At 42.6% G+C, this 15,961-nt stretch overlaps 1 protein-coding gene across 1 annotated transcript in view; it reads right to left on the bottom strand.

The window, feature by feature from the left end:
• Nucleotides 1–2,082: 2,082 nt before the first annotated feature.
• The window catches only part of Nup160 (nucleoporin 160), a 58,761-nt gene continuing 44,882 nt past the window's right edge, over nt 2,083–15,961 (bottom strand). The window contains exons 28-36 of the mRNA XM_036185651.1: nt 15,775–15,935; nt 14,743–14,803; nt 13,194–13,304; nt 12,915–13,038; nt 11,330–11,431; nt 8,967–9,108; nt 6,092–6,217; nt 4,787–4,891; nt 2,083–3,026 (exon numbers count right to left, since the gene is read on the bottom strand). Of these exons, the coding sequence (XP_036041544.1) occupies nt 2,937–3,026; nt 4,787–4,891; nt 6,092–6,217; nt 8,967–9,108; nt 11,330–11,431; nt 12,915–13,038; nt 13,194–13,304; nt 14,743–14,803; nt 15,775–15,935 (1,022 nt within the window). The 3' untranslated portion in view covers nt 2,083–2,936. The remainder of the gene's footprint in view (nt 3,027–4,786; nt 4,892–6,091; nt 6,218–8,966; nt 9,109–11,329; nt 11,432–12,914; nt 13,039–13,193; nt 13,305–14,742; nt 14,804–15,774; nt 15,936–15,961) is intronic.

A 15,961-nucleotide genomic window follows, 5' to 3' on the forward strand; every position in this document is an offset into this window, starting at 1 on the left:
TTGACAGGTACACACAGAGACCTGGGTTAGATTCCAACACTGCATAAGTGGTTTATAACTAACTAACTAATCCTAGCACTTCAGAGGCAGAGAGGAAAGAGATCAGAAATTCAAGATCATCTTTGGCTAGAGTGAGTTCAAGGCTGGCCTGGGATATGTGAAACCCTATGTTGTTTGAGTTAGTCTCACTATGTAGCACTGGTTGTCCTGGAACAGAGACCTGCTTGTCTCTGCTTCTGTCATATGTGCACAGGTGTTTCAGGAAACCAGATGGCTTTAGATCCCTTAGAGCTGGAATTAAGAGCTGGTTGTTGAGGTTGATGGTGCTGGGAATTAAACTCTAGTCCCCTGAGAGCAGGAAACACCCTTAAACAGCTGAGCCATGTCTTCAAACCTGTCATTTTGAGCCATCTCTCCAAACCTGTGATTTTGTTTTTTTGACATTTGCTTACCCCTACATGTTTAGTACAGTTTTAAGAAACCGTGTAGCCAAGACTCTGAGAAGTACTGAGTAGCTAACTACAGGGAGTCAGAGTAAGAGACAAGGGCAGGTACTGAGCAGGTGACAACTGGCCTTAGGGGTCCTTTTGAGACAGGCTCTCTTTATGTAGCCACAGGCTGTCCCAAAACTATGTAGGCCAAGCTGGCCTCAGACTGAGATCTGCCTGTCTCTGCTTCCTAAGTGTGAGTGCTAGGATTAAAGGTGTGTGCTACTTTGACCAGCAGACCAAGTTTTTTTTTTTTTTTTAAAAAACAGATTTATTTAATGTACATTGGGGTTTTGTCTGCATAGATGTTGTGTGAGGGTGTCAGATCCCCTGGAACTGGAGTTCCAGACAGTTGTGGACTGCTATGTGAGTGCTGGGAATTGAACCTGGGTCCTTTGGAAGAGCAGCCAGTGCTGTTAAACCACTGAGCCATCTCTCCAGCTCCCCCCACCCCAAGAGTTCTTACACATCTAGGACTCAGTGAAAAGGGCTGGCGGAGGGGGAACAAAACTAAAATAGCTTTGTAAAGCAAATTTTGCAAAGTTACAATAATGACATTAATATACTTGGTAAAAAATCATCATATGAAAATTCAGTGATATATCTTTTACCTTCTCCCTTTGTGGAGTTGGGACCAAACACAGGGCTTGGCACCTAGGTCTACCAAATGCAGTATTAACAAAAAGACATTTGTTACAGCCATTCCAGTAAAGTGCTGGGGATTGAGGGCCTTGGGCCTGCTAAGCCAATGCTCTAGCACTGAGCTACACTAATCTTTATTATTTTTAATTATACATTTACGAGTGGGAATGTGTACAAGTGCAGGTGTCAGTGGAGTTCAGATGAGGGTGTCAGATCTCCTGGAGCTGGTGTTACAGGTGGTTGTGAGTTGCTCAACATAGGAGTCAAATTTGGGTCCTTTGGGAGAGTGGCAAGCCTGCTTAACCACTGAGCCATCTCTCTAGACCCTCAGGGAACCCTTTAAGTACTACTTTGTGACAGAAAAATCACTAAGTAGGAAAAAACAAGAAATGGCCGTATTACTGTGGACTGTTCAAATACCACAGGGTGCAGTCAATACAAACACAGGCCCGGTGGCATGCAAACTGAAGTGCGTGGGGTAGACACAAGTCCAGGGAAGGAAGCGCTGGACTGGCTTGGACAAGGACCTAGGACCATCTGGTCAGTGCTGTGTGAACTGCTGCTGTGGAAGCCACAGCCTGGATCAGCAGCTCAACCCAACCCAAAGGATCCTGAAGCAGCAGCAGCACCCTCCCACTTGCTGCTCTTCAGACGTGGCTGCAACTGGGTCTGATATTTTTCAGACTATGATTAGATGATCATGGCTGAATACATGCACATAGATGGGTCAACGCCTTTGTGGTGGAAAGCCACAAGCTTAGAGGGCTGGGAAGGGAAGGGCCAATCCCGAACACCTCATAGTAAGCATTATAGAGCTAAAAGCTATGTAACACAAATAGGTTGCTGACAGTATAAATTCTAAAGGCTTACAAACAACCCTAAAGTCAAAGGGTATTCATTAACACCAAGAGTATAGACTGTTTCCTTCAAAGATAAATCTTAATATACAAAATAAAATCAAAGGATATTTTTATTGTTATTATTTTTTTTACCTTTCCCAAAGTTTGTAGTTTGTATGCATGACTGTTTCTGATTCTGACCAGTAAAATTCTATTTTGGTCCAATATATTATCAGACTAACTGTATGATCAAGTCCAGCTTGATTATTATAAATCACATAAATTAATACATTTTGAAAATGACAATGTTTCTTTTATAGATGATGGACATTAATTTTTTTTTCTGACATTTACTCAACTTTAGCCTTAGAGCCAGACTCAAAATATATTTTCCTTAAAAAGCTGGTCATAATTTATACTTAATCTAGGCAAATTACTTAATACTTTATTGATGGTCATATGAAAAACTCTACAATAAATAATGAAAAGAGTATGAAAAACCACTAGCCTTTGTTTGCCATACAGAAAATACATGTTAATTCTTGACCAAAACAATCCCACTGAAATACAAAAAAAGGAAGAAAATGAAGAGCTATGCAGTGACTATTTGGTGGCCAGTTATAACAAGCCAACAGTCATTAGGTGTTATGGAAAGTGAAGGTGAGTATTCATTTGCAGATAAAGGATGTCTTCGGTAGTTTAAAAAAATATAAACTCTGAAAAAGCTTGAGAATCATATACAAAAGCAGCCGTTGGAGAGGAAGGTTGAAAACCAGAAACCGCGGTAGCACCACCAGCAGGCACGGTCGGTCCTGACTCCCCAGCTCTTCTCTTGTGCAGAATGCAGACTTAGTGCTATACACATCATTAACAGTTATAAAGACTGGCGTGAGCACAGGGTTTCTGTGGAGTAGTCTTAGGCCCTAAGAGGCACCAATCGGTTACAAAGGCTGGGTAGCTGTCCAGATCACAAGTCCCGACGGTATAACAAATCCCGTGTTGCCTTGTCAACTTTCTGCTGGTAGTCTGCTAGTTTGTCAAGAATTTTCTGGGACAGCTGTAAGGGAAAAGAAAGACTAGCTTGATCAAGAGTGGAGACTGAATCACTCTGACTTTTCCAATCAGAGTCAACTATTAGAAGTTAGCTGCTCTGCTTCATCTATTTTCCAGTCAGCGCAGAAGTCTGTGATTCTACAGTCAGAACTGGTCCTTCCTTGTTATATGTAATCATTCCTGTTTTTGTAATGAATTTATTCAGTTACACCACATGGATGTTTGTATGTGGTTTCCACGTGTATGTATATGCATGTATCCATTCATTTACGAGACAAGGTCTCATTGTGTATCCCGCTTTCTCCTCTCAAGTGCTAGTGCACCAGTTCTGCTGTTCTGAGACAAGATCTCGGTACAGAGCCCTGGTTGGCCTGGATCTCACTATAAGACCAGGCCCAGAGACATCCCCCTAGGATGAAAGTTGTGCACCACAATGCCTTGCTTATGAAAATGTGACCGATCCTGCCTCTTGTTCACCAGATCCTACTGCTGTCTTCCACCACAACAGACCACACCAGTTTTTTTTTTTTTTTTTAAATCTTTTTTCCCTTTTTGAGACAAGGTCTCACTAAGTAGCTCTACTAGGCTGGCCTCAAACACTCAGAGATACACCTGTCTCTGCCTCCTGAGTGCTGGGATTATTTTTATGAAAGAATTACTACCTCTTTTCCCAGAATGAGACATTACATCTGATTTAACTAATTCATTATTAGCTCCTTAGTAAAATGCAGGACAAATATTGTCTTTATTTTAAATTGATAGATCTGATAGTACTAATTTTCAGGGCTATCTCATCTTCCTGCTTAATCAGCACACACTTTTAATCCAAGCACTTGGGAGGCAGAGGCAGGTGGATCTCTGCGAGTTCGAGGCCAGCCTGGTCAGAGCAAGTTCCAGGGCAGCCTGAGCTACACAGAGAAACCCTGTCATGAGAAAAGCCAAACCAACCCAACCCCGCCTCCCCTGCAACAAACAAAAGTCAGTTTGGGTCTAGGTATGGTGGCACAGGCCTATAACCCAGCATGCGGGAAGCCGAGGCTAGAAGATCATGAGTTTGAGAGCAGCTAGAGCATACACCTACCAAACCAAAAGGGAGGGCAACAAAGACAAAGCAAGGAGCTCATTCTCTGAATTAGTCTTTCACTCATTTTTGCAAAGATGCTGTTTTCCTACGCACCAGGCTGACCCTGAACTCCTATGATCAAAGAATTGATTTCTTGCCTCAGCTCCAGTAGCTAGGACTATAGATGTGTGCTACTGTAATAAGTAGTTTACAACCATAGTTTGCGAGTTCTAGTTGATAGGATTGGGAAGACATCTTAGTAAACAAAAAAGTCATCTTTATAACACTGAGGAAGCAAATACTACTATTTTATTTTATGTATTTAACTTTTTAGGGTAAGTTGTAGCTAGTGTGAGTTCCAGAACACATTACTGTTTACAGAGGTCACTCTCAGGATACTGATAATTAAATTGAATACAGTATTCAAGTACTATTCATTCTGTAGAGCTACCCTGCTAACCACCGTTATATTTTAACACCTCATATTAAGAACTGTAGGTCATTGTCTCTGTGTAACTGAAGCCTATATAATTCCTTAAGACTTTTGAATTTATTGCTTAGACTTTTTATTTATAAAAGGATGGGGGTACAGCACATTATGGGCAAAAATGGTTTTTGTCCTCCCTCTCCCAGAGAAATGATAATCATGTCCTAGGGTATGCCTGCCAGTAGAGCTTTGTTGAAGACAAGGGTTTACTTACTACAATGTTGTGACTGTTGGCACTGTTTTCTCCAAGAGCCTGGAGAAGCTGATCAATAGCGGAGTATGGGAGCCATACCATTGGGGCTGTTGCAGACAGTGGGAACTGAAAGAAAATGTCTATTATTAACATGACACCATATCTTCTAGGTAGTTGCTTTTGCAGGACTCTATACATGAACACTTTAACCTCCCCCAACCCCCCATGAAGAAATTGTGGGGCTGGTAAGATGACAATGTCACTTGCCACCAAGCCTAAGTTACTGATTTCAATTCCTGGATCACGTGGTGGAAAGAAAGAAATGAATCCCCCAAGTTGTTCCCTGACCTCCATGTGCACTGTGCATGTGTATATGCACACATAGTAAGTAAATATAATTTAAAAAAAAAATTACGTGTATACAAATGCACTCATACCCGAATTCCTCCCTTTTCTTTCAATTGAGTTAATATATTAACACTTTATGCCATCACTCATCTGGTCTACAATAGTTCTAGGACAATCAAAGATACATAATAGGGAGACCCTATCTCAAAACCACCAAAAAAGGGGAGCTGGAGAGATGGCTCAGCAGTTAAGAGCACTGGCTGTTCTTCCAGAGGTCCTGAGTTCAATTCCCAGCAACCACATGGTGGCTCCCAAGCATCTGTAATGAGATCTGGTACCCTCTTCTGGCCTGCAGACAGAACACTGTATACATAATAAATAAATCTTTAAAAAACAAAAACAAAAACCGCCAGAATAGAAAGAGTGCACATTCTTCTTCTAGAGGACCCAAACTCGATTCCCAGCATCCGTATCAGGCAGCTCACGACTGCTTGTGATTCTAGTTCCAGAGAACCCAATACCTCTCTGGCCTCTCCAGGCACCTACAGGTATGGGGCGCACACACAATTAAAAATAAATTTATTTATTCATTTATTTTTGAGACAGAGTTTCTCTGTGTAACAGTCCTGGATGTCCTAGAACTCTGTATATGAGGCTGGCCTCGAACTCAGAGATCCTCCTACCTCTGCCTCCCGAGTTCTAGTATTAAAGGTGTGTACTACCATAACTGGCTAAAAATAAATCTTAAAAGAGGGTTGGGGATTTAGCTCAGTGGTAGAGCGCTTGCCTAGCAAGCGCAAGGCCCTGGGTTCGATCCTCAGCTCAAAAAAAAAAAGAAAGAAACTAGAGATCCCTGGAGTATCAATATTGCACTATATCACTAAATACATACTTTATATGCAATTTATTTTAAAGATTTCCTTACTTATTACTTAGTGTGGTAATACACAATCAAAGAAAACATTCGTATGCATCTACCTCAATTCCAAAGTACTGATGTCCTTTCCCTAATACAGCATCCACATATTCGGAGACCAAATCGACAGCTTCTTCTAAAAGGTCATAGTTAAGGTACAGACGCAGCAACTCAGCAGCATCAACTTTCTGTAAAATGCAACAATTGTAAGCATGTCTACTCCCAGTTGAAATAGAACTTAATAGTGCTGCCTTCTAGAATGTTTTAGAAATTATGCAAGGAACCAAATGCTCATACACCTAAATGTACTACCAAAACGTATAGTCTTCCCAGAAATGCTGAGCACTGAAGTAACAGAATATACACACCAATTCTCAGAAACAATGAAATACAAAAGTACCACCAGTTTTAAATTTGTATGTTATGTAATTCAAGCGATAGAAAGATGAACAGCCTCATTTTTGAACAGTAAGTATGCTTTACTGCATTACATGAGGATGCTGTACCCCACTGCACCCTACCCTTGGCAGGGTTTCTCTATGTAGCCCTAGTTGTCCTGGAACTCCTGTAGATCAGGCTGGCCTCGAACTCAGAGACCTGCCTGCCCCTGCCTCCTGAGTGCTGGGATTAAAGGCAGGCACCTGCCGTGGAATAATCCTGTATACTGTGAATATGCATCACTCTCATTGGTTAATAAGAAGCTGACAGGCTAGTAGCCGAGCAGGAAGTTAGGCTGGAAGGTCAAACTGAGAATGATGGGAAGAAGGAGGGCAGAGTTGGGGCAGGAGGAGCAGGACATGCTGGAGGACAGGTAAAGACACTGGTAGAATGTAGAGTAATAGAAATAGAAAGTTGTAAGAGCTAGTTAGTAATAAGCCTGAGCCATCAGCTGAACGCTTGTAAATAGTATTAAGCCTCTAGAGTGATTATTTGGAAACAGGCGTTGGGACAGGAAAAAAAAATCTGTCTATAGGGACCACCAGCCCAGTCCTTTGTATTCTATTACAGTGAGGATGCTGTACTCTATTACAATGACCATGCTTTACTCAAAGGGTACTTTATTACAGTGAGGATGCTGTACTCTATTACAATGATAAAGTGAGGATGCTGTACTCAGTGGATACTCTATTATAGTAATCATGCTGTACTCAATGGATACTTTATTACATTGAGGATGCTTTCTCCATTCTGATACACCTCATTTTACTTTTCCCATTTTAGCTACTTTTCTCTACTTTCCTGTGTTTGAGGCAGGGCTTCATGTAGCTCAGGCTGATATTGAACTTCTGACCCTACATGTGCACCACTACACCCAGTTAATGCAGTGCTAGGGATTGAGCTCAGTGCTTCTTGTATGCTAGGTAAGCACTCTACCAACTGAACCACTGTTTTCTTTTTGTTTGTTTGTTTGTTTTGAGACAGGGTCTTGCTATGTAAGCCAGGCTGGCGTTCAATTTATAGTAATCCTTCTGCTTACTCTTCCAAGTCTGTAATTACAAATGTCTAACACTTACCTCACTGGGCTATTCTTTTGACAAAACAAACAAACAAACAAACAAACAAACAAACACCCATTTTATTGGCAGTAACTTTCAGATTATTTTTCCTTCTCCTACCAAAAGTGCTTCAGATATTTTCTTCAAACTCAAGTGTATATCCTAAGCAGGTCAGAAATGCTTGCCTCAGCAGCATAAATACTAAAATTAGAATGATAAAGACAAGGCAGGCCTAGCTCCTATACAAGAACATAAACTTATGAAGCACTGTGTATATTAAAACAACAACAAAAACTTGGCTTGGTGTTGCACATTTTAAATTCCCATACTTGGAGGGAGAGGCTGGTGGATCTCCTGAGTTTGAGCCTAGCCTGGCTTATATAGTAAATTCAAGTCCTGCCTAGTTTACAGTGAATTCTAGGCCAGCCAGGGCTAGCTACAGTGGGATCCTGTCTCAAAAAATAAATAGACGAATGAAAAATAAATAGCTTGTCAAAATAAGGAGTTCTGGTTTCTTGCCCCAAGTAATCTGACTTTGTAGTCTGACATGAGACCCAAGAACCTCCATCTTAAAGACGTTACCATTCAAACCATTTTGCTTTTTTTTGGGGTGTGTGTGTGTGTGTGTTTCAAGACAGGGTTTCTCTGTGTAACTTTAGAGCCTTTCCTGGAACTCACTCTGTAGCCCAGGCTGGCCTCGAACTCACAGAGATCCACCTGGCTCTGCCTCCCGAGTTCTGGGATTAAAGGCGTGTGCCACCACCACCACCCAGCCCATTTTGCTCTTGATGACATGCCCCAGTGTGACAGACTGGGAGAGGGAGGAACCTCTGAGAAATGGGACCAAGTGGAGGATGTCTAGATGGAGGAGGGCACTGCCGTCCTCAAGAAGACTGAGTTGCTGGAGGCTGTGCTGCTCTCTGGCTTCCTGTCTGATGGTGTGACCAATTGCACTCCTGTACAGCCCACCACAGTGCCATCTGCTGTGCTTTAACACAGCACAGAGGGTACTCACTGAAGCCACAACAATGAGCCATGTGTTCTGGATGTTTACTTATAAAGCTGTGAGCAAAATAAATTGTGATTGAGATATAAATATCCATCAGTGAATTCTCTTGATCCCCCACTTCCATATATTTTTTTTTAATAAATCTTTTCGTAAAAGAGGGCACCAGATCTCATTATAGATGTGGTTGCTGGGAATTGAACTCAGGATGTCTAGAAGAGCAGCCAGTGCTCTTAACCTCTGAGCCATCTCCAGCCGCCCTTCTTCTATTTGACACTGTGTCATTTACCCTAGGCTGGCCCTGAACTCACTATGTAGCAATGGACAGCTTTGAAATCCCCTTGATCTTCTTGTCTCCACTTCCCAAGTACTGCCACCACAATTGGCTTGTAAGTCAACACTTTCTCACACTGTCACACCCTCAACATCACATACCTTGTAACTGTTTATAAGCCAGTTAGGCAGAGGGACCCCATGAGACAACAACTTGTGAATCACACAGTGATGATACAAGTTATTCTGGACTTTGTATCTTTCCAGGTAAGTTGACAACAGCCTCCATGCTTCATCTGTAGCACTTGAAAAAAAGGACAAAGGGAGTTCAGATTCCTTTCCTATGAATTAATTATTAGAGATGGGGTCTCACTATATAGACAAGGCTGATCTTTATTTTTTTGGAGCTGAGGATTGAACCCCGGGCCTCTACCACTGAGCTAAATCCCCAACCCCGACAAGGCTGATCTTAAGACCCTATTGTCTGCCTCCTGAGTGCTGTGATTATAGGCATGAGCAGACATACTGAAGCAGTTTCTATAAGTTTACATTTGTGTGTGTGTGTGTGTGTGTGTGTGTGTGTGAGAGAGAGAGACAGACAGACAGACAGACAGAGGGTGTGTGTGAGTGTGTGTAGGCTCCTATGTCATAGCATCAATGTGGAAGTTACAGAACAACTTTGGGAGTTGACTCTCTTTTCTACAATGTGGGTCCCAGGGAATCAAATTAGGGTCCTCTGCACGAGCAGTATGTGTTCTTAACTGCTAAGTCATCTCTCCAGCTAACAACTAAATTGGTAATACAGCTAAATGATAACTAGAAATTGGATGAACTAATAAAAACTGGAGTTATAGTTGTTAGCTGCCATGTGGGTGCTGGGAATTGAATACAGATCCTCTGGAAGAGCAGCCAGTGCTCTTAACTGTTAAATCATCTCTCTAGCACCAAAACATTACAAAAAAAAAAAAAAAAAAGAGTTAAGATTTATTGTCCTCGCCAGGCGGTGGTGGCGCACACCTTTAATCCCAGCACTCGGGAAGCAGAGCCAGGAGGATCGCTGTGAGTTTGAGGCCAGCCTGGTCTACAGGTGAGATCCAGGACATGCACCAAAACTATACAGAGAAACCTTGTCTCCAAAAATTAAAAAACAAAAACAAAAACAAAAACAAAAACAAAACCTTTTGCTAGAGGGAGATGTGGTGGCAAATGCCAGTATTACAGCACTTGATAGGTGGAGGTGGGAGACCTAGAGCCTGCCTACAGGAAATTCTGTCTCAAAAAAACAAAAAAATAAAAACAAGCCAGTGATGGCGCACACCTTTAATCTCAGCATTTGGGGGGCAGAGGCAGGCAGATCTCTGTGAGTTAAAGGTTAGCCAGGTCTACAAAGTGAGAGAGCTGTTACTGAGAAACCCTGTCTCAAAAATAAACAAAACAAATAAAAAACACAAACAACCACTGGAGCAGCAGATCTTAGTAGGTACAAGTGCTTGCTGGTAAGCCTAACAACCTGAGTTTGATCCCCGGGACCTACCCGGTGGAAGAGAGAACTGACTCCTGGAAGTTGTCCTCTGCCCCATACATACTCCCTGAGGAAAACACGTCACTCCCCAAATTGCAATTAAAAAAAAAAGCAAATCCCAAACTGTTAAGAGCCAGTGTGAGATGGCTTGGTGGGTAAAGGCACTTGCTGAGTAAGTCTAGACTGGAGTCAGGTCCTGGGGGCCGAGTAAAGGTAGGAGAAAACTGACTTCATAAACTTCTCTGAACTCCATACACAACAATTGTTTCCCACTAATACTGAAAAATAAATAGTAAAAAAGCTGTAATTTGGAATGGCCCCTCCAAACTCATGTGCTAGAAACACTTTAAAAACAACATTTATTTATTTACATACATAAACATAATTTTTGGAGACAGGATTTGTCTGTGTAGCTCTGGTTGTCCTGGAACTCAGAGACCCACCTTCTTCTGCCTTTCAAGTGCTGGGATTAAAGGTGTGCGCCACTACTGCCCGGTACAAGATTTATTTTTATGTATATGCATATATGTTAAGTGTCTGTATGTGTATGTCTATATATCTAGATCTCTCTGAGTTTAAGGCCAGCCTGATCTACAGAGTGAATTCTGGGACAGTCAAGGCCGGGACAGTCAAGGCCACACAGAGAAACCTTGTCTCAAAAAACTCAAAAACAAAAACAAACAAACAACCCCCTTTCCCCAAAGAACAAGAAGTAAGGGTGCAATGGTCAGTGTAAAGCTACTCAAGGGGCTGGGGAGATGGTCCAGCAACAAAGAGCACTTGTTGCTCTCACAGAGGCCCTGAGTTCAGTTCCCGGCACCCTCATGGTGGCTCACAGCCACCTATAATTCCAGTTCTGACTTCCCTGGTTACCAAGGTTCACATGCACAAACTCAGGCAAAGCATCCACACAAATCTTTTTTAAAGTTATCTATTCAAGGAAAGAGTGCTATAGTTTTGCAAGAGGTAAATCTACTCAGGCCTAGAGAAAGTCTAGGGCTACCTGGACTCCTTAGTGGTGATGACGGAAGACAGCTGATTGGCTGCTAGCCAGGCCCAGGCTTCTGCTTGTGCTGCTTCTCCTCCAAACTGCAACTTGATGCACCTGCAATGACAACGGTCCCCCAGCAGTAAGCACCATTCCAGTGCCACTTGAGTCTGCTACCACATCCGGCAGAAGACAACTTAGCTCTGGCCTCACTGAATTCATTACTAGTGTACTGGCTTCGCTTCTTCTAAAAGCCATGCAGCTGGATGACACATACGCCTGTCCACTGTCAACAGACAATCTGAACACCTTTAATTCTAGTACTTGGGAGAGAGAGGCAGGTGGATCTCAGATTTGAGGCCAGCTTTGGCTACACAGACCCTGTCTCCAAACTAAAAAATTAGAAGGTTTCATAAAAAAAAAATTATTATGTATGTGTGTGTTTTGCTTATGTATGTCTGTTGCCATTTACATCCTGGTGCCTGTGAAGGCCAAGTAGCTAGTGCTCTTAGCCACTGAGCTATCTCCCCAGCAACCCAAATTATAATGTTTGACAAAGCGAGTTACCAATAGCTATAACTTCAATAAAAAGTTGTCTGTAATACCAGCACTTAGATGGCCAGCCTGGGCTATCTGGAGAGAAACCCTGTCTCAAAAACCACGTGTTAGGAGCAGGACTTAGGAAGGACTCTGCTCAGGCTAGGCTATCACTGTGCTAAACTTCCAGCTCATATTAATTCAGGGACAGCTGAGTGGCCGAGTGGCTGAGGTGCTTGCTCTGCAAGTGCAGGACACAAGTTCGACCCCAGCAGCCAAATGAAAGGCCGGGCATGGTGGCATGCCTGTAGCCCCAGTGTTGGGGAGGTAGAAACAGGAGCACTCCTAGCCTAATGGGCAAGCTCCAGGCCCTGCTAAGAGATCCTGTCTCAAAACCAAGGTAGACAGCTTCTGAGAAACAACATCCCGGGTTGTTTTCTGGCACATGCATGAGAAAGAGGAGAATCAAGAAAGAAACAATTTTCAAAAATGACTACACGGGTCAAAGGGTGCCCCAAAGGACAGAAAAGAACACATGCCTCATCTAGAATGAACACCATTATGATCTAATTCAGAGTGTCTTCTCAAGAAAGCTCAAAATCAAGATTTTTGGTTTGTTTTTGAGAGATGGTTTTATATAGCTGAGGCTGGCCTTGAACCTGATTCTCTTGCCTTTACCTCTCCACTACTCCTGATAAAGACCATTTTAAAAATAAAATTATAAACTATCAACTTAAAAAATTCTTGCATAAATCAAACAGAGCACCTCTTTATTTATAATGGTTTAGCAGCTTCTGATTACTGTATCACACTAAATTATAAGACAGAACCTCTGATTAGAAAATTAGGCTTTTTGCAATTGTTTTTCTTCTTCTTTTAGTTTTTTGAGACAGAGTGTCTCTGTGTAGTTTTGGAGCCTTTCCTGGAACTCACTCTGTAGCCCAGGCTGGCCTCGAACTCACAGAGATCCGCCTGCCTCTGCCTCTCGAGTGCAGGGATTAGAGGCATGTGTCACCACCACCCGGGTGAAAATTAAGGCTACTAAAAGGTAATTTTTACTTACTTAAAAGCAAGCCCCTCAAAGACTGGTGTTAAGGGAAGCTTAAAAGTCTGACAGAGTGATATGGCAGTGTCAAAGAGGCCAGCCTGAACCAAGAGAGTGACCATCTCCTTTGCTGATGAACTCCCTGTGGAAATGGAATATGGCTAGTTAGTGCACTGAAGGGCATTCACAAATGAGACCAATATCTCAGCGACACTCGTGCCTTAGGCCTACCTGACCCACGATCCCCCTGCCTGGTCCCGTGTCATTGCTGCAGTTGGTTGGAAGTTCAATTCCTACCTGCAATGGCAATTGCTGATGGGTCATGCCGAGCCAACGTGAGGCGAATTCGAGCCAACGAACATTCTTTTTCCAGATCTTCCAGCTCCAGAATTTCAATTTGCCGATTGTCTAGAAACCAAATAAATTTCATTACCCAAAGTATAAGGAAGTGTCTATTACATGAACTTGTTAATCTTGAGTAGACATGAAATCGTTTCACTTTGGGGGGACGAGAGTGGGACAAGGTGTCTCAGGTATTTAATTTTCCAAGGCATAGAGGAGGAAATGAAGAAAACAGGATTCAGTAAAAATTAAGCAATGTCCCTTTCTTTATGTACACAACTGAGTCAAATGAAATGATTAGAAATAAGACCTGCAGTTGGGGAGTGATTAGTGTTTCAAAAATGTAACTTTACCTAGCTGTTACAACCACCTAAGTGAGAGAGGCAGGGTTGAATCTGGAGTCCAAGCTCTTTGTGAAAAGCCATGATCCATTTACAAAGGATCCTGATGAAGATGTTTGGTACTGAGTTAACTTAAACACAACAATCAATATAAACACTTTTACTTTCTACCTTTTTTTTTGATAGTATGTAGCCTTGCCTGGCCTAGAACTTGTTATGTAGACCAGGTTGCCTTCAAACCCAATGGTACACCTGCCTCTGAGTGCTGGGATTAAAGATGTGTGTCACCATACCTTTTTTAAAACTTTTTTTCTACCTTATTTTATGAGACTATGTCTTTCATTGAACCTAGAGATCCCCAATTGGGCCACACTAGCTGGCCAGTGAGCTCCAAGGATCTTGCTGTCTCTTCTTCAGAGCTAGGTTACAGGTACACATCATATGCCTAGCTTTTTATGTGGGTACAGGGGATCTGAACTCAGGCCCTCATGCCTGCACAGCAGACATTTTATCCACTGAGCTATTTCCTAAATCTAAAGACACCCCCCCCACCCCCACACACACTTTTTGTGTGTGTGTGTTTTTCAAAACATGGTTTCTCTGGCCTTGGCTGTCCTGAAACTCACTCTATAGACCAGGCTGTCCTCAGACTCATAGAGCTCCGCCTGCCTCTGTCTCCCTAGTTCTGGGATTAAAGGTGTGCGCCACCACTAGGTTAGGCCACACTTAAGTCATTTTCATTTCTTATGTGACAGTATTTTCTTTTTCTCTTTTTCTTTCTTTTTTAACCTTTCTAGAGCTTTATTTAGAAGGAGGGAGGAAGGGAGGGAGGGAGGGAGGGGGGAGAGAGAGAGAGAAAGAGAGAGAGACACCATGTGGAGGGGGGAATATGGAAGGAGAGAATGCGGAAAAAGAGAGAGAGCCAGAATGGTATTTCAAAGGCCTATAAAGACAACTTTTGGCAGATTGGAAAGTTGAAACTAAACCAAAATAAGTTAATTTTACCATATGTACCGACTATGTGTAATATTTACAGCATTATATCTAAGTAATGTTACCATCTGTCTATGTTACATATAATTACTATGACACGGACCCTACAATCCATGTTTCCTGAACTATAACAATAGCTACTGTCCAAAGATGAGAAACTCATGACTCACTTGGGGCAGCTGTGCACTCGCCATCATGATCCCTCTTAGGAGACGCTCCAGGGCGATCAGACTGAAAGACAAAGGCCAGTGACTTAATTGGGAAAGACAGTCTCTCTGTGTAGCCTTGGCTGTCCTGGAATTTGCTTAGTAGACCAGACTGGCCTCTAATTCACAAAAATCCACAAGCCTCTGTCTCTTGGGATTAAAATGCCTGGCTAAAAGACAGTATTTTATTTTTATAGCATTAACTGTTAGAGCATTCATGTTTAAATTTTCAATAGAATTTTGTTGTTTTTTAAATTTTTTGAATGAGGGTCTCACTATGTAGCTTAAGCTGTCCTGGAACTCACTATGTAGACCAGGCTAGCCTCAAAGAAATCATAGCTGGCAATTATTTTTATTCAGTGGCATAATTCTTCTTACAGGGTTCTGTGCCCATCACACAACAAAATGGAGCTGTTTATCAAGAGGACTCATTTATCTACATGTTATTTAGACCAAGGTCATAGATTTGATCTGTAGATAAATCATATGCTTTTCACCAGATCCATAGTTCTACCACTTAGTGGTAACCTTGGGCAACAGCCTAGTAACACTAAAAGCTATCAGCAGCCGGGTGGTGGTGGCGGCGGCGGCAGCGGCGGCGCACACCTTCGATCCCAGCACTCGGGAGGCAGAGGCAGGTGGATCTCTGTGAGTTCGAAGCCAGCCAGATCTACAGAGCAAGTTCCAGGACAGCCAAGGCTATACAGAGAAACTGTCTAGAACCCCCCCCCCAAAAAAAAGCTATGAGCAGGATATTAATAAACACGACTGAATTTAAAAGTGGCTATCATTTATTAAGCACTTTTTTTGAGACAGGGTCCCATGTAGAGCAGCTGGCTTTGAAGTCCCGAGCCTCACTGTGCTGGGATTATAGGTCTGTGCCACCGTGACCAGCATCCTCAGCAGACATTTTAAATGAAAGGAAGGGAGGGAGGTGAGCGCTGAAAGGCCGAAACAACAGCTAATGGTTCGAAATCCCCAGGGAAGTTTCCCTACCACTGCCCCAGAGGCTGGCTGCACGATCCATGCATACTCTGGACGAATAAGGCGTAGACAGTTAATAGCAGCCAGGTAACAGTTGCCTTGCTTCTCAAGTCCCCGGAGAGTTCGAACCTCTCTGCCAAGACGCATACCATATTCAAACATCACTGTACCAGCTGTGAGACAAGAGTAAATTAGACAA

Source organism: Onychomys torridus, chromosome 4 (genome assembly GCF_903995425.1).
Source record: "Onychomys torridus chromosome 4, mOncTor1.1, whole genome shotgun sequence".
Taxonomy (NCBI): domain Eukaryota; kingdom Metazoa; phylum Chordata; class Mammalia; order Rodentia; family Cricetidae; genus Onychomys; species Onychomys torridus.